Genomic DNA, 23502 nt, shown 5'->3' with positions numbered 1-23502 from the left:
GTAAACTTGGGGCAATGATTGTGTTAGGCCATATTTTGCGGTGTGACTCAGCGTTCCCATCGGAAATGAAACAAGTGTAGATGCCACGTGCTATACGCGAAAGGCTGAGAATTCTTTGTAGCGGTGGAGCGTAGCACCCTTCATCACTTTGAAATCGAAACCTCTTCGGAGAGGAAACTTCTGGAAATATAATTGAAACCATTAGTATTTAAAACATAGTTAAAGTCTAATTACATTACTTACCATAAATAACGTTAATAATTCTGGGTTCAAGAAACCCATTTCACTCCACTTTATTTGGATTAAAAAAATTCTGCTGCCCAGCCATTCGGTTTGAACTCGCAAACTTTTTAAAAAAATGGCGCTTTCTCACGTATAAGACGACTGCTTACTGAGAACTCGGTTTAAAATTTAACGATGTCGGTAAGCTTAATTACAAAGCACGGTAAAAATAAAGAATAATGTATGAAAACCGAGATGCTCGGTAGGTAATATATTTTGACGTTTCATTTTACAGAGAGATCGGTGAACCATATTACAGATGTCAGTAAATTTTCAACTAATAACCGAGCTTCCAGCATAAATATTTTTTAACAGGACAAAACCAGTAAAATAAAATACCGAGCTGAAATTATTGATTTAAGTGTGTTTGTAGGCAACCTAGAATGTATAAAACATTAACAATAATGAGGAATTTAAGCGAAAATGTTGAAGTAATTGATTTCATAGATACCATATGGCAATGGTTGACATGGTTATGTATTTACTTTATAAATTGCATTCCTATCATGCACTCCAAATAATCTAAACGTTGTTTCCACCGGAATTTTCAGGTACATATTACGTGCACACGGTGCACACGTAGCTGCAAATGCTTCAGAAAATTCAGGTGAAACTTACGTGTCCGGTGAATTCTATCCAAAACTCAGGTAGAACTTACCTGATTTTCACGTAGAATGATAATTCTATAAATAAAATCAGGTAAAAGTTACGTGAATTTCAGGTGGAAAAAATCTACGTACTTTTTCAGGTGGAAATAACATGCAGATTTTTTGGGGGTGGCAGACTTGATGATAGTTCCAATGTTTTCTACCTCTTGAATGTCAAACTGAAGGGAACTCACGCCGCCATTACCGAGCGCAAAATACTGGATAATTGGAGGTACCATTTTAGGTAACAATGATGGATGCTGCTGCAATCAGGACCACTTTCGGATCAAATATAATTAATAATCTTCCATGTGCACCCTTGAGGTAAGTGAAATGAAGTATAGGCTTGGTGCGAACCAACAAATAGTGGTGGAACGTGCTTAGTTCCTCCACTATTGGGTCTTTTACCCTAATTGAAAAGGAGTAACAAAAGCAGCCATCGTCGTGAACGGTCACGGTACCGCGTGCATGTTGGTAATCCGTCGCTGAGAGAAAGCATTCGAAATTGACCATTGTCCCGAGTGGCATTAACATTCGCTTTCGAAGCACGGTGAAGTGCCGTTAATCAACATCGCGAGCTGTAAGTAATCTATAACCAAACCAATGTTCACTTGATGACCAAGACCTTTGTATGCCAGACACCGCAGTGACCGGTTCAGTGACCGACGCATTCGTGAGCCACGATTACCCCGAAACCAACCGTTACTAGGCCGCGCATAAACGGCTCGCACGAAAAATCTGCGGAAAATTGTTCCGAAGGAATAGGAGTGTCCTCGAAATAACAAACCCCGATGAACGAATTCGCATAATCAAATAAGGGGTGATCAAATCTTGACCGAAGTACGGTGGAGTGCCGCTCGTCCACGTTGCAAACCGTAAGTAACTTATTATCGAACCAAGGCACATCCGATGACCAAAATCTACACACACCAGGTATCGCAGTGTCCAGCTTAGTGACCCACAAGTTTATTAGTCACCAGTTGTTCGAACGCCAACCGTCACGGGGACGCGCAGAGACAGTTCCCACGAAAGATCCGCGAAAAGGCTGTTCCGAACTAATAAAGGGCGTTCTTCGGAATAAAAACAAACCCCGCAGAAGGGTAGGTTTAGAGCAACAAGATGTGCGACGCGGTAACTAATGGAAGTATCTCGATAGGGTTTTGTTTTGCACCTACAGATCCGTCGACACGGTGGTGTCTGAGGCCAACGAACTGAGCCAACTGAGCGAATCGAACGGGTACGGAACGGACCGGCTGGAGAGAGCCTCTACCACGCGTGGCGGTGATTGGGAGTGGCACAAGCTGCGGCTCTGACTAGGGGCGACCGACGACCGGTAGCAATTGGGGCAAGCAGCTGCCCAAAGGCAACCGAATGACAAGGCGCACGGCACGACGCGTCACCAGAGCAACGCCGCTTATCTGTGGTCTGTGTTAACAACGGTCGGTGAGCAAAACCACTAGATTAAGTTCCATCCTTAATGTTAAGATGTTCCAAATTGAGATAGGGAGAGTTAGGCTTTTTGCTAGCACGAATAAAAGTCTTGTATAATGCCTTGTAGGTAGGTGATGTAGGTAACGCGACCCCGGTAAGGTAGCTTACTGAAGCCTCTCAAATACCACGAAAAATGGAGATAGAAGAAAAAGAGAACGTTATTTTTGGCAACCGACCCGGCAACGAAATAAGGACTATGATTGGAAACTCGGTACCTGGAATGTCAGGACCCTAAATGAACCTGGACGAGTGAGCCTTCTGGCTCGTGAACTGCAGAAGGTTGGAGTGAACGTGGCTGCTATTCAAGAAGACCGATGGCCTAGATCCGAAGAACGTGAATTCCGAGCCGTGGATCCCACGACCAATACTGCATTCAAGTATAACATCTATCACAGCGGCGGTGAAAAAGCAGAGCATGGAGTTGGTTTCGTAGTGATGGGCAAGCAGATGAAGCGAGTGATGCGGTGGAAACCCATTAGCGAACGAATCTGTGTGTTGAGGATACGGGGCAAATTCTTCAATTACAGCCTAATCAACGTTTACGCACCGACAAACGATAAATCCGACTACGTGAAGGACACGTTTTATGAATGTCTTGATAAAGCCTATGGAGAGTGCCCAAAGCATGACGTGAAAATTGTTATCGGAGACGCTAACGCTCAGGTCGGTAGAGGGGACTTTTCCGTCCCATAATCGGTAGGAAGAGGCTTCACTCCGCTACCAATGACAACGGCCTACGGCTAGTAAATTTTGCTGCTGCCAGAGGGATGGCCATCAGTAGCACCTACTTTGCCCGAAAGAACATCCGAAAGCACACCTGGAGTCACCCAAATAGTGAAACTTGCAACCAGATAGACCATGTTCTGGTGGATGGGCGCCATTTCTCGGATGTTATCGATGTGCGGACATTTAGAGGTCCGAACATTGACTCTGATCACTACCTCGTTGTCAGTAAAATTCGATCACGGTTGTCAACTGTATCGAACGAAATATCACAGCGAACGATGCGTTACAATATCCAGCGATTGTCGGCGGAAGGAGTATCGGCTGAGTACCGCCAGAAGCTCGACGAACGGATAAGTGCAATCAACGTTAGCGACAACATCAACGATCTATGGGAGTCGATCCATGGAGCGGTGAGCACAACAGCACGAGAAGTGGTAGGCACTGCACAGAGGCGACCCAGGACGGGTTGGTTCGATGTGGAGTGTCTGAGAGTGACAGACGAGAAAAACGTTGCCAGAAGCCGGATGTTGGTGTCGGGTACTCGATCGAATAGAGATCGGTACAAGGAAGCAAGAGCAGCCGAAAAACGAACCCACCGCAGGAATAAAAAAGAGTACGAAGAACAAGTTATTAGTGAGGCGCAGGAAAAAATGGAGCAGAACGATATGCGGAGGTTTTACGAGTCTGTCAATGGCGTGCGGAGAAAGACAGCGCCAGATAAAACTGAAGTGGCTGCCAGGTGGAAGCAACACTTCGAGACTTTGTTGAATGGAGGAAGTGACGGTGCATCGGTGAACAGAATAAATATTAACGACGATGGACAAGCTGTGGAGTCACCTACACTAGATGAGGTTAAAAAAGCTGTCAAAGAGCTGAAAAACAATAAGGCTGCGGGGAAGGACCAGCTCCCGGCTGAACTTCTCAAACATGGCAGTGAGCAGCCTTATGAAGTTTTGCACCATATTATATCGAAAATATGGGAAGACGAGGAAATGCCTGCTAGCTGGTTGGACGGCCTCATTTGCCCTCTCTTTAAGAAAGGGCACAGACTGGAGTGCGCCAGTTACCGAGGAATAACCCTCCTTAATTCGACGTACAAAATTATGTCCCGTATTCTGTTCAACAGATTGAGACCGCTTGAAGAGTCCTTCGTCGGCGAATACCAAGCAGGTTTTCGTGAGGGCCGATCAACGACGGATCAAATGTTTACCCTGAGACAAATCCTTGATAAATTCCGGGAGTACAACTTGCAGACACATCATCTCTGTTTATTGATTTCAAGGCGGCGTACGATTCAGTGAAACGGAATGAATTATGGCAAATTATGCTTGAACATGGTTTTCCGGCGAAACTGATACGGCTGATTCGTATAACGTTGGACGGATCGAAATCAAGTGTAAGGGTTGCGGAGGAAATATCGACGTCGTTTGTTACCTTAGATGGATTAAAGCAGGGTGATGCACTCTACTGTTCAATATAGCGCTCGAGGGAACGATTAGGAGAGCTGGTGTGCAAAGAAGCGGTACCATTATCACAAAATCGCATATGCTCCTGGGATTTGCGGACGATATCGATATTATCGGGATTGATCGCCGTGCCCTGGAAGAGGCTTTTGCGCCTTTTAAGAGGGAGACAGCGAGGATTGGACTCACGATCAATACCAGCAAAACGAAGTACATGGTCGCTGGCAATCAACGTGGGTTCATTAGTGGTGGTGGTAGCGAAATAGTGCTGGATGGTGAAAAATTTGAAGTGGTAGAAGAATTTGTGTATCTTGGAACATTAGTGACGTGCGATAATGATGTTACCCGCGAGATGAAACGGCGTATTGCAGCTGCAAATAGGGCTTATTACGGACTTCGTAACCAACTTAAGTCCCGTAGTCTGCAAACGAAAACAAAACTCGCGCTGTATACTACTCTGATTCTTCCGGTGGCTTTATACGGCCATGAGACATAGACGTTAAAGAAGGCTGATCGGAGAGCTCTCGGAGTGTTTGAGCGTAAGGTGCTGCGGACAATACTCGGCGGTAAACAGGAGAACGGTATCTGGCGGCGTCGCATGAATCACGAATTGTACCAGGTGTATAAAGGGCTGGATATTATTAAGCTTATACAACACGGCAGACTACGGTGGGCTGGTCACGTTGTTCGTATGCCGGAAGAACGTCAAGCGAAGATAATATTTAGTAGAGAACCCGGAAGAGGCCGCAGACTTCGTGGAAGGCCGCGTACACGATGGCTTTTTGCAGTTGAAGAGGACCTGAGGGCGCTCAATGTTCAGGCGACTGGAAGCGATTGGCCCAGAATCGAGTCCAGTGGAGAAGGATACTCCGTTCGGCGTAGGTTCATCGAAGAGCTGTAGCCCATCAAGTATCAAGTAAGTATAATGCCTTGTATTTTGGGTTGCGCTTAATTTCAATTTGGGTCCCCGGCCTCACAGAGAGGACGAGTTGAAAGATTAAGGAAACAGGTTCCATAACAAGCCATGATAGAAAATGTATCAAACTTGTATACAAGTGCGAGAATTGGATAGGCAGCCTCCACACAGAAGTGATGAAATTCGCTTTGTTTTCGCTCATTTTATGTTGCGGATCGCACAGCTTTGTAGAACAAGTTGAAATGCATCATCAGAATCAGTGCTCCCCGCGTTTGGAGCTTTTTAAAAGAAATTTATCAGAAAATTATCATTTGAATTCTCTTCTGGATTCAAACCCTGGCCCCACCAAAGCGACCGTGCCGCTCAAAGCGCACAAGCCCAAGTCAATGCCGAGCCAATGCGGAAAAATGTCATCACCTCGAATAGAATCGCAACTTGCTCGTCTTTAATTAAATTCCACATGTCTTTCATTTAATAAAGTTTTAATTCGTTAGTCGTAAATATAATCGCGAGTTGTATTCTTGCAACAGAATACCATTCCAATTATTGTCTTTATCAAAGATAGTCTTGGAATAATTTTCTTGTCCTCTCGTACCATAGGTGTGTCCTTAGTATAAGCCCACGTAGTCAAGAATGTTTCCCACCCGAAAACATCCTAGACCGGACCGAGAATATAGCTCCCCATCTTTGGATTGGCAATCCTACGCCTTTGCTCGAGTTGACGAGAGTGACACCAATTCACCCGGAAACAGCAGCAGCAACGAGCATCATCAGCAGTTTCGGCGATTGGCAACCAAGGTGACCGATTGGACTGCGGACCTATGGATCGAGGTGCTGAGGTAGCACTCTGAGTGTGAGCTGTAATTTATAATCGAATAAGTTTAATAAATCAGTCTTGTGTTAACTGTAGGTTAGCCAAATAGCTTTAAAAAAAACTCCCTGTTTTTAAAAACTTAACTCTCGCAAGGCTAACTGGAGACCCCAATCTCATAATACCAATTTGAGATACGGTGGTAGTAACAGAATAGTATTCAGGGTATGTGCTTATTGTTCGAAAAAACGGTAATATATTTTTAAGATCATCGTCTGTATGAAAAAAGTTCAAATATTCCCCTTCAAATATTTTTCAAATATGTAGAGGAAATGACGGCTTTGGCAGGTTTTGTTCTATTATTGTCAGGGGGTCTCCTATAACTAATTACGCTCAAATTTGGCCAAAACATTCTTCGCATATCAAAGAATATTGTGGCCAAATTTCATAAAATTTGGTCAACAAAAACCCCCCTGACAATAATAGAACAAAACCTGCCAAAGCCTTCATTTCCCCTATTTCAATTTTTTCCGTAACAATTTTACAATTTTTTTGTGGTCATTTAACTTTGACGATCTTGATTCGCAATTCCTGATGCCTCAACGTTGACAAGTTTCCTCTATCACACGACGCGTCTTATATGATATAAATAGTTTGTCATAACCGCAAATCATGTTACCGAACCATGCGAGGAACCATGTGGTTATCTGATTATTTTTGTCGGTATTATACCACATATAACACATGTGCATGTGGCATGCATCAATACTATCTTCATGCCGGTCAGTGATAAGCCAAATGTTTGGCTCCAGCCGGGTTATAAAATAATTCAACTCACGGAATAATCTCTGCATGTAGGGTGGACAGACAATAATAGACAAGAGTAATATGCAAGGGGCTCGATCTTTTGACACTGAGACCATTACGCCGTTCGTCACCCGAAGATAACATCCATGCTTGCATTATAATAACGATGGTCATATTGACGTTAGTTCTATGCGTGTAATCTACGTGTTATCACACGAGTAATGATATGTACGTACGTGTTATCAATATTGAGGACAGTTACTAAAACAGAATAGGTATAATATTTGAACGTAATCTCATAATATTTGGTAATCTTTCCCAAACAACAGGACGATCCAGTTTGGCGTCAAGAAAGAAAATAATGATCATCAATGCTCTTTTACGCAAAGCAAAGAGATAGTAGGAAGAATTTGTTCCCGAATTTTGGTATTGGTTCGAGTGCTGTTCGGTTTGAACCTGTTGCGAAATCAGTTTGGCTGTAGTCGTCTGGCTGAACGGTCGCGCTATCATTAGACAGTCAGGAAGTGTGACGAGAGTGAAAGTATAATTCATTGCTCAACAGTAGAATAGCATCTACGTGGCTGGTCGTATCAAAAGGTAGGATAACGATTTTCATAAATCATTTGGATACATTCCGGTTTCAGTAAACCAAAAAAAAACTGCAATTTTCAAATGCTGAATACGATTACATATTCGATCATTTGATGGGATGATGATCATGTTCGGCATCGTTGCATACCTGAATATAATCCATAAACCGGCTAGCAACGAAAATTATTTTTAGATTGTAGTAGGTATACGATCTTTTCGCGTTTTCTTTCTGTAGATCTTTGTTATCGCTTTTTGGTTTTGTGATATTTACGCGTGACATTGTTTGCTTTATATTTGGTGTTTTTATTTTGGTGACATTGACGATTTTGACCTTTCGTTACACGTTACTGGTTAGCATAAATAAATTGATAGCAAAGTACAGATTACTGTTTGTATGTTATGATCTGCAGGATAACAATCTAAGAGACCATATTGGAAATGTTAGTGAATTGCAGAAACAAAAAGTTTTGCCGTACACTATGTGTGTTATAGCCTATTCGGATTCACTTGATCTTAACTTGATCTTTCACAGCTTATCAAATAGCACCTGAATTCTTTTCTTTGATTTTTGGTATTTTTTCCTTGGATTAACTCATAGTTTCATCAATGCTAAAGGTCTTAGGGCCGATTTCTTCACCTCCGCTTAACTCTTAAGCGGTGCTTACCCATACGCTTAAACCTGGTTTAAGCACTAAGCGGAGGTGAAGAAATCGGCCCTTAATCGACTAAAACCCACCCGTGTAAAAAAAGAACTAGGTGTAATATCTTGATGTCAAAGTTTACACATCTATTTTCTATGGGAATATGTAATGTAAATTACGTTTCATATCACCAAGCTATAAAGTTCGTATAGTCTGAAAGACTACTCCATGTAACATTGCGGGTGTAGTGTAAAGAATTGTTTTTTGACCCTTCCTTCGGAAGTGTCTATAATTTCACTTTGTATGCGTTACGCAGGTGTGTTACGTTTAATATCTGTAAAAGTTATTATTATTTATAAATCTTAAAGACGGTGATAGTAGTGAGTTTTATCAAAATGGTAAAGAGTTCTATCCGGGTTAGGGGTTCAGAGTCAACTGAACTATTTATTTAGAGTTTACTCTATTAAGAGCATGTCTGCACATACACGCACATACACTTTTTAAACGCGCAATGTAATTCACCATTCAGGTAGAACACATCAGTTCTTTTCCTTTTCAGAAATGTTTGTACATACAAACAAAAGATTTTGACCTTCGTCAACATGCGAATAATTTCTCGAGTGCTAAATTCTAATCTAACATAATAGCCACATAAAAATACTTGATTAAAAGTAACATGACAACTTATCACGAACAAGTAAATTAAACTGATATGCCAAAGTTTTGAAACTGACATCATTGAAGTATTTTGATTCTTGCATTCAACTGATGCTACTTTATGCTCTCCAATCCAGAAGTCGATCCCTGGTTACATAATGCTTGCATGCTGCCTTTCATGTTGCGGTTGCGATCCACATTCATCGTCAAACTCGGAACTCTCAGGAACAAATCCTCTTTGTGGTATACGTCAACCCATGTGAATGCCATTAAGCGTAGAATTGTAAACCAAGCCTGTAAAACATTTAGAAATATGTTGTTCAATTTATTTTGGATAATTATTGAATATCCTAGCCTGCAACACATAAAACCCTCTTTATACCTGGTCATCAAAGTCCCATAAGTATCATATGCTATTTGACATACTTCCTTTCTATCTAAAAAGGCTGTTCTATTTAGAACGCTTTTATTGTTCTTTGCAATAATTTCCATAACCACGCACCAATTTACTGATCTTTTTGAAAACATCATTTCCATCAGCAATTTTGCATAAACTACATGTTTCTCCAGTTGTGTAAAAACATAAATGTAGATCTTCAAACGAATCACTTTGCCAGCATTAGCTAACTTCTTTAGCATTAACAACTTTATGCATTTGCATGTCTTTTGCAGTACCTCTAATGTATTCTGCGATTTGTAATTTATTTTGAGCCCATTCACAATTTTGCGACATCCTTCAACACATTTGTAAGTTTTAAACCTCATCCAACACGGGTACATTACACATAGTCTGCCTTCATTTAGTACGGACCAACCGTCACAGCTCTCAATTAAAAACTTCCTCAAGCATAACTCAAATAAAAAATATTCATGTATTGCTCGTCGAGCCTTCAAAATTATTTCTACATCTACCAACACATACTCCTCACTGGATATTACTTGCATAGTAGTTTTCCTAATGTTTTTTTTTTGCTTTATCACAAACAATATATTTCTGACTCATATGGAGCAATCGTTTATCTAAGTGTTTTCCTAACATTGTCTATGCACTTTTAAATCTAACATTATCACAGTCTTATCAAACGGAATTGTAGCGCACTGTTCACACATTACTCACTTTTCACAAAACGGCCACAGGCCCACACACGGTCACATGTACATGCCAAAAATAAATACTAAGAGGGTTTAACAAAATAAAACCTTGTTGATGCGATTTGCGAAGTAGGTGTCTAACTATGCATTGTTTCAACTGTTATTGTTGAGTGTCCTTTCACCAGTAGAAAACAATTAGTTCAATCAGCTTTTGTGGTATTATGTAGTCCTTGGAGGCGAAATTCAAAATACTTATACCATCTAGATGGTTTTTAGACGCCATGTTTCTCCATTGACACAAGAAGAGTAATACTCGTGTTAAAATCAATGCAAAATGAAACGGCCATAATACACCTTAAAAACACTATGTTAACTATTATGTAGGCGGTAATTGCCGTCTTGTATTTTCCGATTTTAGTTATGACGAAAATGTTTCCGTGCCACGGACTTATCGTTCAATAACCACTGCGCGAACAAAAGTCAACCGTCACACAATTAGCCAGTTACTGTTAACTATCGATACGAAGTAATGATAATGACACGCGAAACAATTTTAAACCATTTTCTCGTCGCCACTTTAATATCTGTAAAATTTATTATTATTTATAAATCTTAAAGACGGTGATAGTAGTGAGTTTTATCAAAATGGTAAAGAGTTCTATCCGGGTTAGGGGTTCAGAGTCAACTGAACTATTTATTTAGAGTTTACTCTATTAAGAGCATGTCTGCACATACACGCACATACACTTTTTAAACGCGCAATGTAATTCACCATTCAGGTAGAACACATCATTACGTATTAATCTATCAAAAAATCTTGTGAATTATTAAATAAAATGTATGGTATTTGAAACAAATTCATTTTGACATTGAAAATATAATTATAACAAATGATATGATATGGAATTATGCCTATTTTTCTGAATTGTTTCAAAGAAACAAATGATTTTAATTGAGGAACATATAAAAGCAAGTACAAAAAAATCTTCTCAGAAAAGCAAAAACGTAAAAATTGAAAGGGATTTCAAAAATTTCTTCAGTGGAAGCTAGATAGCAAATGTGAGCATGTTTTGAGACACTAATTGATCAATTGTATGCATGTATGTGTGCGTATGTGTGCAAATTCTGAAATTTACTACCATAAAAATCTCGCTCATTTTTAAGGTATTGAACAAGTTTAGTTTTACCAAATTAGGCATCCATAAGGCGAAATATATGTTATTATTGAACGCTATTGAGTTTCGCTCAGATCAATGACTGATTTAGTTAGTTCTGGATTAATTAATATCGGGGTCTGTGGAAATTACGAGTACAATATATGCAACCAGCGTTACGATAGTTACTAACCATGTCACAATAGTTATTCAATCCGACGAGCGCCTTATAGATAGGCAGCATGAAGTACAGTACGTTATCATTCGTTGAGTTGTCACTCAACCCATGACATCCGCCTTTAGGTAGGCAATTATTTTGTCACTTTCACGGTACACCGTAAATCGCCGTACGGTAAATCGCCGTGAGAAGCTGAGTAGTTTTATCTTGTTTCAAATACTGGAGTCTGGAAAAAATTTCCTTATAACTAAGGAAGGGTCAAAATCTCACTGTAGGTGGATCAATCTGGGTTTTTTTAATTTCTGTTGTGAGAATACACAGATTACACTGATTGATTTGGATTCAAACAAAAATCTGGCATCTCAAATTATTGTTATTCTTGTTATACTCAACGTATCCCCGGGCCGTGGCCAATCTACGTTGTATGACACTAGACAATACGTTTACACTGCTGGCTTACATTTTCAACGTGACGATTAATATATAGAACTCATGAAATCAATGTGAACTCGATTCGTGGAAAACTTATTTCAGGTTATCCGAGGCTTGTGATAGACCCTTTATCACAACGGACCTTTCCATCCACTGACTGGTAGGCTTGAGCGTCCCGTCCTCTGCTTCAGACCCATAAGGGGTCCGAAACAGTTCAGTTTCAGGGTAGTAAACTTGTGAGAGAACAGAAGATAGAGGAGGAGAATGTGGAGCACTGCTTCCGGCTCTAGCGACTGCTATGGAACCTATTTATTAGATAATTGTTTGTAGAGATAGAAACGATTGTGTTTATGTACATGATAGATGTTCAGACAGTTCGGGATCACTACGATAGAGTTTGTTATAGCTTAGAAACTTTTCAGATGATTTATACTTATGGTAGAAGAGAAATGATTGAAATCCATTTTCTCATAATTGTCGAAAAAGCTATGCTGCCGTGAATCGCATATTTGTCCCATATGAATAGGAAACCCAGCAAAGATGGGACGGATATGCGATTCACGGCAGTATGTAGATTGATATGATAGAGGTACGTGCAGTTTGGGATTAGCATGATCACGTTGGTTTAAGTTTGGAAACATAAAATAGAAAAGAAGGGAGCAGGAGGGGTGGGGGAACAAATAACTAACCATTTGACGTAGAAAGATTAAAATAATTAAACTGAACTAAAATAAATCAATTAAATTTACACTTTTGGTCGAACTTGAGTTAAAAATGTGTTCCAAGCGTGCCCACCGAATTAAGTATATTCCGAGTACTGATAACCTATGCTACTAAATATGAAAACTGAATCCTAACGCAGCCCCGAGCGCAGCCGCCTCTGCCACTCATAGCCAATGTCCCTCCCACCGCCTTGACAGCCTCCAGAAGTATCTACCAAAATATTTGAGAACTAGAATGAATTATTCACATTATCCAAAAATCTTGTACTACATTAAAAACCCAGAATAATCCACCTAGCGGTGATGGTGCCTTTCACGTGTATTATAAAATGTAACAAGAAAAGCACATAAGATAGGTCGAAATTGCCCTTTAGGCAGATAGATTTAGTTATTCCATCTATTCACATTTATTTACGTTCATTTGAATGCATTGCAGCAGTTCACCTACAAAAAAGTGAATCCACCGTTAAAAAGGTGAACAATGGAACATGTGTTGAGTGAGACGTCTGTTTCTCTGTGCCAGCGAGATCGGGCAGGTTTGCCTATAGTATTATATAAGAATAAAATATTGCAATTATTTGATAATAATTGCTGAAAATGAATGAAAGACTTATTCGAAATAAATAGTTTGCTGCAGATTTTGGCAAATTACAATACTTTCCATTAAATTACACGTATCGCAATAAAGGCGTGTGTAGTAGTAAGCATAAATTACTGCTGCTTTTCATCGTACTAGTTTCAACACCAAAAAAAAAAAACTAACGAACGATACGATCATTAATTTTCATCATATATAATGGCAAGAGAAATTTGCTAAATTACCGCATTGCGAAAATGGCACCATCACAAGGTGGTTCAATCTAGATTTTTATTTAGAATGTGGCCATTGAACTGTAGTTAATCAATTGAAATGATCGTTGATTGAAATAATTTGCAGACTGAAACTCGACTTCAAAGAGCAAATGGGTCGAAAGCATTCTGTCATGCATTGGGATCGGGAATATGGATAAATTGATTCGAGGACTGTTTTTCCAAAACTATGAGAGATAGTTTCTTAAACTCAACAAAGCATTATTGTTTCCCGGCTAATAATTTTGAATAAATCAGATTTGATTTTTGTTTTTACAATATTCTAAAACAGCGTTCAAAATAAAAATTGTTGAATTGAATTTTGAAATCAACAAGAATTTTTTTTGTTTTCAACAATATTTTTCTTAAACTCAAAAAAATAAAACTGTTTGATCAAAACATTATTTTTATATTAAATTATATTAAAATATAATTAAATTATATTAAATTATATTAAAAAAAACTCATTATTGAATTAACAAATTTGTTATCACATTCCGACGTTCTCAACATTCAATTACTCATATAATGCCATAAAATAAACCAATTGTAGTTATTCATACTTGGATACCATATTTGGGATCTAAGTTTTCGATCCTCTAATATGTGATATCCAATCCAAAATGGGTTTGATTATAAGAAAATTGATGAACTTTCAATCGATATATCTTCTTCTATATACATAAAAATGAATTTTTGTTTGTCTGCCTTATAGACTCGAAAACTACTGAACCGATCGGCGTGAAAATTTGTATGCAGAGGTTTTTGGGCCCGTGAAAGGTTCTTAAGATGTTTCGAGACCTCTACCCGCTTTGGAAAGAGGGGCTCCTATACAAATGAGACTGAAATTTCTGCATAACTCGAGAACTAATCAGAGAATAAATCAATTTAACGAAACAAAGTTCGTCGGGTCTGCTAGTAATAAATTAATATATAAATGTAATAAATAACCATATTATGAAATTTTTTATGTTCAAGATGGCGGCGAATGTGAACAACGCCGTATTTTTGCAAATATTAGTTACAAACTCGTTCATAGATACTGCAATAGAGCAGTAACATACAGTTGTAGCTTTTGATTCAGGATGTCGACACAAAAAAATATTAGGAAGCGATTTATGGAGGAAAGACTGTCCTGTTCTATTACTGTGGGAAAATATTGTCGTGCTAACAAACACTGTTCAATTCATATTTTTCAAATAAATCAAATTTAAAGCAATTGGAGTATTCAAGGCAAATAAAAATATGATGTGTTGATAGTTAATAAATAACTAATACTGCTGATATGAATCCATTCACTATTGGAAATAGCTAATTTGATTGTGAAATTACAGCTTTTTGGAAAAAGTGTTCTGTAATTGTGGGAGGAGTGTCCTACATGAAAAGTTGGCTAATGTTTTTTATCTCGTGTACACACTTACACACATAGCTTTTTGGTACAATATTGCATAAGCCACATACATACCAAATCCAAAAACTTATCCAGTATTTTGCACTCGATAATGGCAGTCTAGTGAGTTCCTTTTTAACATTTAAGACATTTAAGAGGTAGAAAATATTTACATATTTTAATCAATGTAGGCTTCGCTTCATTTAAAAATATTGGTACTCATCGGCACGGTATACAGAAAACTCATCGGGATTCTCAACAACAAGCAAACGTCATATACGTTATATAAGAGTTTTGTAGTTTTCTCAGTTCCATTTTTCCTAATAATTTTATTTTCTAGGAGTGTGAACAAGTCAATTATGCTGATAGTCCTAATGGTTTACTAAACATACATATACTCTTCGCAACCACAGCTCTGACTTAAGTCTTTCGAACGAAAGAATTTCCCACAAGTCTGCTGAAAACGCGAAATCTCAAACAAAATTGAAAATTGGCCTTAGACTGATTCCATCTGTAGATACAGACTGGAAAATGCAATTCAGCTTTCAAGAACCCGTAGTCCTACCAACCTACTAACACATTCTTGAGCTTGAGCTTGTCACTTTATTAATAATCTATCTTTCCATGTAGGATCTTAAAAAGTTTATAAAACGTTTCCGGTAAATTTACTTCTTCCTGGATCTCTACTAAATATTATCTTCGCTTGACGTTCTTCCGGCATACGAACAACGTGACCAGCCCACCGTAGTCTGCCGTGTTGTATAGGCTTAATAATATCCATCCCTTTATACACCTGGTGCAATTCGTGATTCATGCGACGCCGCTAGATACCGTTCTCCTGTTTACGCTCAAACACTCCGAAAGCTCTCCGATCAACCTCCTTTAACGTTCATGTTTCATGGCCGTATAAAGCCACCGGAAGAATCAGAGTAGTATACAGCGCAAGTTTTGTTTTCGTTTGCAGACAACGGGACTTAAGCTGGTTACGAAGTCCGTAATAAGCCCTAGTTGCAGCTGCAATACGCCTTTTCACCTCGCGGGTAACATCATTATTGCACGTCACTAATGATTCAAAATACACAAATTTTTCTACCACTTCAAATTTTTCACCATCCAGCACCATTTCGCTACCACCACCACTAATGAACCCACGTTGATTGCCAGCGACCATGTACGTTATACGATCCGTCCAACGTTATACGAATCAGCCGCATCAGTTTTGCCGGAAAACCATGTTCAAGCATAATTTGCCATAATTCATTCCGTTTCACTGAATCGTACGCCGCCTTGAAATCAATAAACAGATGATGTGTCTGCAAGTTGTACTCCCGGAATTTATCAAGGATTTGTCTCAGGGTAAACATTTGATGCGTCGTTGATCGACCCTCACTAAAACCTGCTTGGTATTCGCCGACGAAGGACTCTTCAAGCGGTCTCAATCTGTTGAACAGAATACGGGACATAATTTTGTACGCTGGATGCAGTGCCTACCACTTCTCGTGCTGTTATGCTCACCGCTCCATGGATCGACTCCCATAGATCGTTGATGTTGTCGCTGACGTTGATTGCACTTATCCGTTCGTCAAACTTCTGGTGATACTAAGCCGATACTCCTTCCTCCGCCAATCGCTGGATATTGTAACGCATCGTTCGCTGTGATCTTTCGTTCGATACAGTTGACAACCGTGATCAAATTTCACTGACAACTGACAATGTCCGCACATCGATAAAATCCGAGAAATGGCGCCCATCCACCAGAACATGGTCTATATGGTTGCAAGTTTCACCATTTGGGTGTCTCCAGGTGTGCTTTCGGATATTCTTTCGTGCAAAGTAGATGTTACTGATGGCCATCCCTCTGGCAGCAGCGAAATTTACTAGCCGTAGGCCGTTGTCATTGGTAGCGGACTGAAGGTTCTCCCTACCAATTATGGGATGGAAAAAGTCCTCTCTACCGACCTGAGCGTTAGCGTCTCCAATAACAATTTTCATGTCATGCTTTGAGCATTCTCCATAGGCTTTATCAAGACATTCACAAAACGTGTCCTTCACGTCATCGGATTTATCGTTTGTCGATGCGTAATTGAAAAATTTGCCCCGTATCCTCAACACACAGATTCGATTGCTAATGGATTTCCACCGCATCACTCGCTTCATCTGCTTGCCCATCACTACGAAACCAACTCCATGCTCTGCTTTCCGCCGCCGCTGTGATAGATGTTATACTTGAATGTAGTGTTGGTCGTGGGGTTCACGGTTCGGAATTCACGTTCTCCGGATCTGGGCCATCAGACGTTTTGAATGGCTCCTTGAAAATACTCCAACCTTGTGCAGTTCGCCATCCAGGTTCATTTAGGGTACTGACATTCCAGGTACCGAGTTTCCAATCATAGTCCTTATTTCGTTGCCGAGTCTGTTGCCAAAATAACGTTCTCTTCTTCTATCTCATTTTTTTCGTGGTATTTGAGAGGCTTCAGTAAGCTTCCTTACCGGGGTCGCGCTACCTACATCGCGCTGGTGGGGCTGCCACCTTAGGTATAGCTGACGCGATACAGCATTTCGTTAATCAGCCGCTGGGTACCAGGCAGACGTTGTTTGAGCCGCACCTCCTGGTGAACAGACGCTCGAGGCGTACCTTCTCACTCTTGCTGAACAGTGCACAGGCTGCACTACCAGCTAAGTACACAATTCTTAGATAGCGGTCTTTTGTCATTGGACGACCCGTGGAAGCGTGACATAGGAACTTGTGGGGATCAGAGCTCTGTTGGGCGCTCCTTCCTTGATGTCAACCCACCATTTTGCAGCCCATAAATAGGGACATAAATATCATTATTTAGACACTAAGTCTAATTATATCTGTTAGCATATCAAAAAAAATATATTTCATCATGTCAAACTAGATGAGTTCCAATGTTTTCTACCTCTACAATGTCAAACTAAGGGTAACTCACGCCGCCATTACCGAGCGCAAAATACTGGATACTTTTCATTAACTTAGGAACTTCATTAGCTTTTAAGTATGAGAACAGGGATTGAATCCAAAAGAGAATGGAAAAGTCTTTCACTTATCATCTCTGCATTAAGCTAAATAAATAATGCTAAATAAATTAATGCTAAATAAATTGTATTAGTATTTCCGAATTACTTTCTTCCATAACTTACAAGGTTATATCTCTATACGTTTACTGACGAAGTGATTGAACTTTTTGATGTAAGAAATAACCGACTGCAAGTTTAGTACGTTATAAAGTCAGGAAGGGCTATAATTCTTTTGAGTAGAGGTTCAATATGATATTAAACCAGTCTTATAAATTTTGTTGTTGAGTACATCTTTAGAAGCAAGGATGTTATCGATCATTTAGTAATTTGCGTTCGATCATTTAGTAGTTTGTCAATAATTCATTCCAGAAGCTGAATTTAAAAATGTGTTGTATGGTGGACTTCTAGTGAGAAGGTTTTTCTACAATTCTGCCTCATGGTCCGTTGTTGGAATTCAATTAATAACGGAGTTATAGCGCTAGTTGCAGTAACTTAAACTAAATTATTGGAATTTTGTTATCATTTAGTCTAAGTTACTGGAGCTATAGCTCTAACTCCGTTACTAGTGGAATTCAAACAACGAACCATAAGGCAGAGTTGCAGGAAAACCTTCGCACTAGAAGTCCACCATATAACACATTTTGAAATTCAGATTCTGGAATGAATTATTGAAAAACTACTAAATGATCGAACGCGAATTACTAAATGATCGGTAACATCCTTGTTTAGAAGCGGCGGGTTTTGCTTAGCTACGTAGTACGCAGTCACACGTCAACAGTTCGTACAGCCGACTATGGGGCTGTCCCCTTATAGTTTCTGATCTATGGGTTTCAATTCCCATAACTTATCCAAATCGAAACGTAGGCTCAGGAAGCTCAAGCGGACAGTATAGGGGAAGGTGGGTAGACTTGAACCCCGGGGAGACTTGATCACCCCCTGTTTGTTCGAGAACTAAAGTAGTTTTGTTCTAGCGTATTTTTTTGTATAGATCCTCTAGACAAATGACCTTTATGTGGTAAGTTATTTTTTCAATTGACAACCTTATTTATTCTGCAGGGCGGTTTGTATGTTTTGACCTTCCTTAAGATTTTTTATTGGCCACGCAAAATTTGAACAACTTTTCATAACAATGCCCATAGTCTTTCGTTTTTTCACAGCAACAAGCCATAAATATGCTTTTTGATCTGAAGTGATGAAAATGTCAACATTCCATCATAGTTTTGGGATATTTGGATTTGAAGTTATTGCCTCAATATGGGGACACTTGATCCCCCGTTAGTCACCCATACAAACATTTTGCGAAAAAATACGAAAAAATATAAATCTGTTCTTAGGCTTCTAATTATTTTGTAGATTTGACGGATTTGATGAAGGGTTGGCAGGAAAAATGATTTATTGCGTAGATCTCATAGAAAGGGGATCAAGTCTCCCCAAATTTTAAAATTGCATGTGCTATCGAATTCAATAACAAAAATCGTTCATGTATACGTACAGCAATTCGATAATTCTGCGTATTTTGAAGGGAAAATATTTAAAAAATCTGAGAACACCTTTCTAATTTTATCAAAGCAAGTTCTTGGAGAGGGATCAATTTCCCCCGAATATTTTAAAAGTCGATTTTTGACAGCACTCCAAAAAATCGATTGTGTATCAATAACAACAATAATTTAAGGACTGTCATACATCAGTAAAGTTAAATGCTATATTTCTTAGAGAGTCTGTGTGGAAATCGCGTATGTTTATTTATTTTTGGTTGTGATACATCGGAAATCAGAAAAGGGGATCAAGTCTACCCAGTCTCCCCTATGTAGCAGAACTGGTGCGTCATCGACATATACCAGGTACCAGGGAATCAATATTTCAGCGATGCGCCCATCGCCTAACGACAAGGCGTTGTTTTTGTCGGAGATAATAATGACAAAGATCCGAAATTTTTTGTCAGTAACAAAGAAGAAGACAATTTTGTTGCTTACTTTTCATTCCGTTATTTTGCATGATCTCTACATCAAATTTCGGTTTTAGGCTGTCGTAGTTTCTGTTTTTATGAAAACACTAGCCGACCCGGCAGACGTTGTCCTGCATAGTAGGCGAAAATACGCGTTCTGAGCTGCCCATGCAAAGTTTCCATACGATCCTTAATTTTAGTTTGTCACGATTTACTTTACTTTATTCGTGATTTTCGCATAAGGAAATACCATATAAACCCGTCGGAAATGACAACGATCATATTTGCTGAAGGAATGAAGAAAATCCATCCAGCCGTTTTCGAGTTATGCGGATACAAACACAGACCATTTCATTTTTATTATATAGATTCGAGGTTCAAACGTTGATTACAAATGTTGTACTTTCTAGGAGAGATCGACTATGATGGTGATATTTGAGGTTATGAATTTCGGTCTTCTTATGCTCAAAAACGGGTTTTACGTTTTTATCCGACGTTTCGGTTACATATATTGTACCTTTATCAAGGAGTCTGTGGACAACGGTGGTTTATTAGTTTATTATATTATATTAGGTTATATTAGGCTGTGAACCATTCCACCGATTCGTTTAACTTTTAGTTAAAATTTGGCAGTTCGATGGTTATTTCGCCGTGGTTAAAAATAACCCTGCTCCGGAGCATGGTTAGATTTGACAGTTCGATAGTTAAACTTTGTTCGCGAGAAAATTGGCGCCAAATCCATTTCGTTCCGAATAACTATCAATCTGTCATAACTCAAATGGGTCGGCTTCGGAGTAAAATTTTAACCACGATGGGAAAATAACCATCAATGTGTCAAATTTTAACTAAAAGTTAAACGAATCGGTGGAATGGTTCATAGCCTTAATGTTCAGGATTAATTCAAGACAAAATTTTCAAAACGACTTATCTGCTTTTGTAAACAAAGATTCATACGACGATTTGACGAATCTGATAGCTCTCCCACGCAAACCAACACCATCAATAGTTAGGTGAAGGATTCCACTACCTATTGATGGTGCTGGTTTGCGTGGGAGAGCTATCAGATTCGTCAAATCGTCGTTTGAATCTTTGTTTACAAAAGCAGATAAGTCGTTTTGAAAATTTTGTCTTGAATTACTAACTAAGTCCCGTTTTATTGTTACATTGTCTTAGCATAGAACGTTACTGTGTAGGTAGTCTTAATAAATTTTACTTACATCGCCCCCTCTATTTTTCGGTAGGGGCTGCGAAATTTGAATTTATCCGGACACCAGAAACTATCGTGAAGTACTTTTTGGCGCCACTTCTATTCTGTTTGTATCGAACTGTGTTGTGATGGCGTTTATGTCTGTCTGTTGGCTCTATTACACTTATTGTTTTTGAATGTGTGAAGACTTAGCTAGTAAGTAATCCTGAACATACACAACATACAAAATTAACACAACATAAACCACCATTGTCTACAGACTCCTTGATAAAGGTACAATATATGTAACCGAAACGTCGGATAAAAACGGTAAACCCGTTTTTGAGCATTAGAAGACTGAAAGCCATAACCTCGAATATGTTGATTACAAAATAAGTAGCGTATTCTTTGAAATATCAGAGCATGCAAGGGAAATGATTCTTGTCATATTGTGTTCGTTTTCTGATAAAGGCTTGTTGTGAGGTGTGTTTGTCAGTAACCAGCTCTGTTGATGACAAAGGGTATATTGTTAGCCCCTGCTCGAATATTGATTCCCTGCCAAGTAAACATGTAATTCTTAATCGATAATTGTATAGAATTTTCTATTTTTATTTTTCTATTCGATTTGTAGCTCGCTTCTAATAAATAGGATTACTATCAACCAATTCGTACCATGGCGAGTATGTATCTTTCGGATACCTGTTTGAAATGTGTATCTATCTTATTGCATATTTTCTGCCTTACTGCTTCTATATTATTTTCTAAATGAATGCTATATATGTAACTATTTGTTCATACTATTAGATGTTATAATGATGAAAGGGCACACAAACCGTAGCTAATAAGTTTCTGATTAAAATGTTAAGACCGATACAAATATTTACAATTTATGTATTCAACCCCTCAGATTCATTCGATCAAAAAGGTCAATTTAAAAAAACTGTGCTAGTCTACAAAGTTTATTTAAAAATATATTTTTTATTTTGCCCCACCTTGGATTTTTGACATGACCTATAGGACATTTATTTATTAAATATTTGTAACGGCTTTAAACAAAAGTAAAATTTCATATTTTTCAAAGGTAGAAACGATCAATAACTGACATATAGAATGCGCTGTATCTTAACACTGTGATTCACAAGAATCAACTATCTGCACGTCAACTGCCCTATAGTACGCCGCATGGCTTCTGTATCCGTTGATTGCCAATTGCTGTACAAAGAGCTAGTTTTAATTTTGATCCAATCCATTCACAGCATCCATCCCCATAATGACCCAGCAAGGACCTGCCTTTGATTCCAACTGCATGACGCTTACGCGTTTCGTGCTGCAGGAACAAAAGAAGTACAAACAAGCCACGGGGGATCTGTCGCAGCTTCTCAACTGTATCCAGACGGCCATCAAGGCCATCAGCTCAGCTGTCCGCAAAGCAGGAATTGCCAAGCTGTGAGTTGATCTCAGTCTGTTGATTTTTCAATATTTAAATTTTACTTTTTCTTATCAGCCAAGGAATCTCAGGAGATACAAATGTTCAGGGCGAACAGGTAAAAAAGTTGGATGTCCTGTCCAATGAGATTTTCATCAACATGCTGAAGTCCTCGTATGCCACGTGTCTGCTGGTTTCGGAGGAAAACGATAATGTGATCGAAATCGAAACCGAGAGGAGAGGCAAATACGTTGTTACATTCGATCCACTCGATGGCTCCAGCAACATTGACTGTCTGGTTTCGATTGGATCCATTTTCGGAATTACTAAGTAAGCATTGAATCACGATTATCAGGATATGTAACTACAAATATAGTATTTTCTAGACAAGTGAGCGAGGGAACGGAACCGTCCGTTGCGGATGCTCTGCAGCCTGGTAACAAGATGGTAGCCGCCGGTTATGCACTGTACGGCTCAGCTACGATGATTGTCCTCAGTTTGGGAGAAGGCGTGCATGGTTTCATGTACGACCCTTCGATCGGAGAGTTTGTTTTGACAGACTACAACCTACGCATTCCGGAACGCGGTAACATCTACTCCATCAACGAAGGATACTCTTCAACGTGGGACCCTTCGGTGTACAACTACGTCCAGGACAAAAAGGACCCTGCCAAAGGAAAACCATACGGAGCGCGCTACGTTGGCAGTATGGTCGCTGATGTGCACCGCACCATCAAGTACGGAGGCATCTTCATCTATCCGGCAACGGCTGCCGCGAAAAATGGAAAGCTCCGACTGCTGTACGAGTGCAACCCGATGGCCTACATCGTTACGAAAGCCGGTGGCAAAGCCAGCGCTGGTAAGGATAAAGAGATTTTGGATGTAGTGCCAACATCGATTCATCAGCGTTGTCCCATTTATTTGGGCTCGAAATTAGACGTGGAAGATGCTCTCAGCTATATTAAGTAAGTCCCTGTAATGTGCCTGTTATCTATAAAATTGTCATTCGTTTTTTTTTGTATATGATTATGAAAAATATATGAGATTTGCTTCTGAA

The 23502-nt window shown here is 39.3% G+C and overlaps 1 protein-coding gene and 1 long non-coding RNA gene across 3 annotated transcripts in view; both read left to right on the top strand.

Moving 5' to 3' along the window:
• Positions 1–23502, top strand: part of LOC134209838 (vacuolar protein sorting-associated protein 41 homolog) — a 124537-nt gene extending 101035 nt beyond the window's left edge. Inside the window, exons 11-15 of the mRNA XM_062685861.1 lie at positions 6185–6364; positions 7473–7591; positions 22276–22465; positions 22524–22775; positions 22832–23502. Coding sequence (XP_062541845.1) covers positions 6185–6364; positions 7473–7591; positions 22276–22465; positions 22524–22775; positions 22832–23414 — 1324 coding nt within the window. The 3' untranslated portion in view covers positions 23415–23502. The remainder of the gene's footprint in view (positions 1–6184; positions 6365–7472; positions 7592–22275; positions 22466–22523; positions 22776–22831) is intronic.
• On the top strand, positions 1353–6140 carry LOC134212531 (uncharacterized). Of its 2 annotated transcripts, none has more exons than XR_009979291.1 (5): positions 1353–1509; positions 1568–1804; positions 1863–2029; positions 2086–2372; positions 6126–6140. It is a non-coding gene; the product is annotated as an uncharacterized LOC134212531 (long non-coding RNA). The 2 variants fall into 2 exon arrangements; XR_009979292.1 differs by having other exon boundaries at positions 1354–1509; positions 2086–2368.

The sequence above is a fragment of the Armigeres subalbatus genome, chromosome 2 (assembly GCF_024139115.2).
Source record: "Armigeres subalbatus isolate Guangzhou_Male chromosome 2, GZ_Asu_2, whole genome shotgun sequence".
Lineage (NCBI taxonomy): Eukaryota > Metazoa > Arthropoda > Insecta > Diptera > Culicidae > Armigeres > Armigeres subalbatus.
Note: the sequence above shows the minus strand (reverse complement) of the source record. Positions and strands in the feature narration are given on the sequence as shown.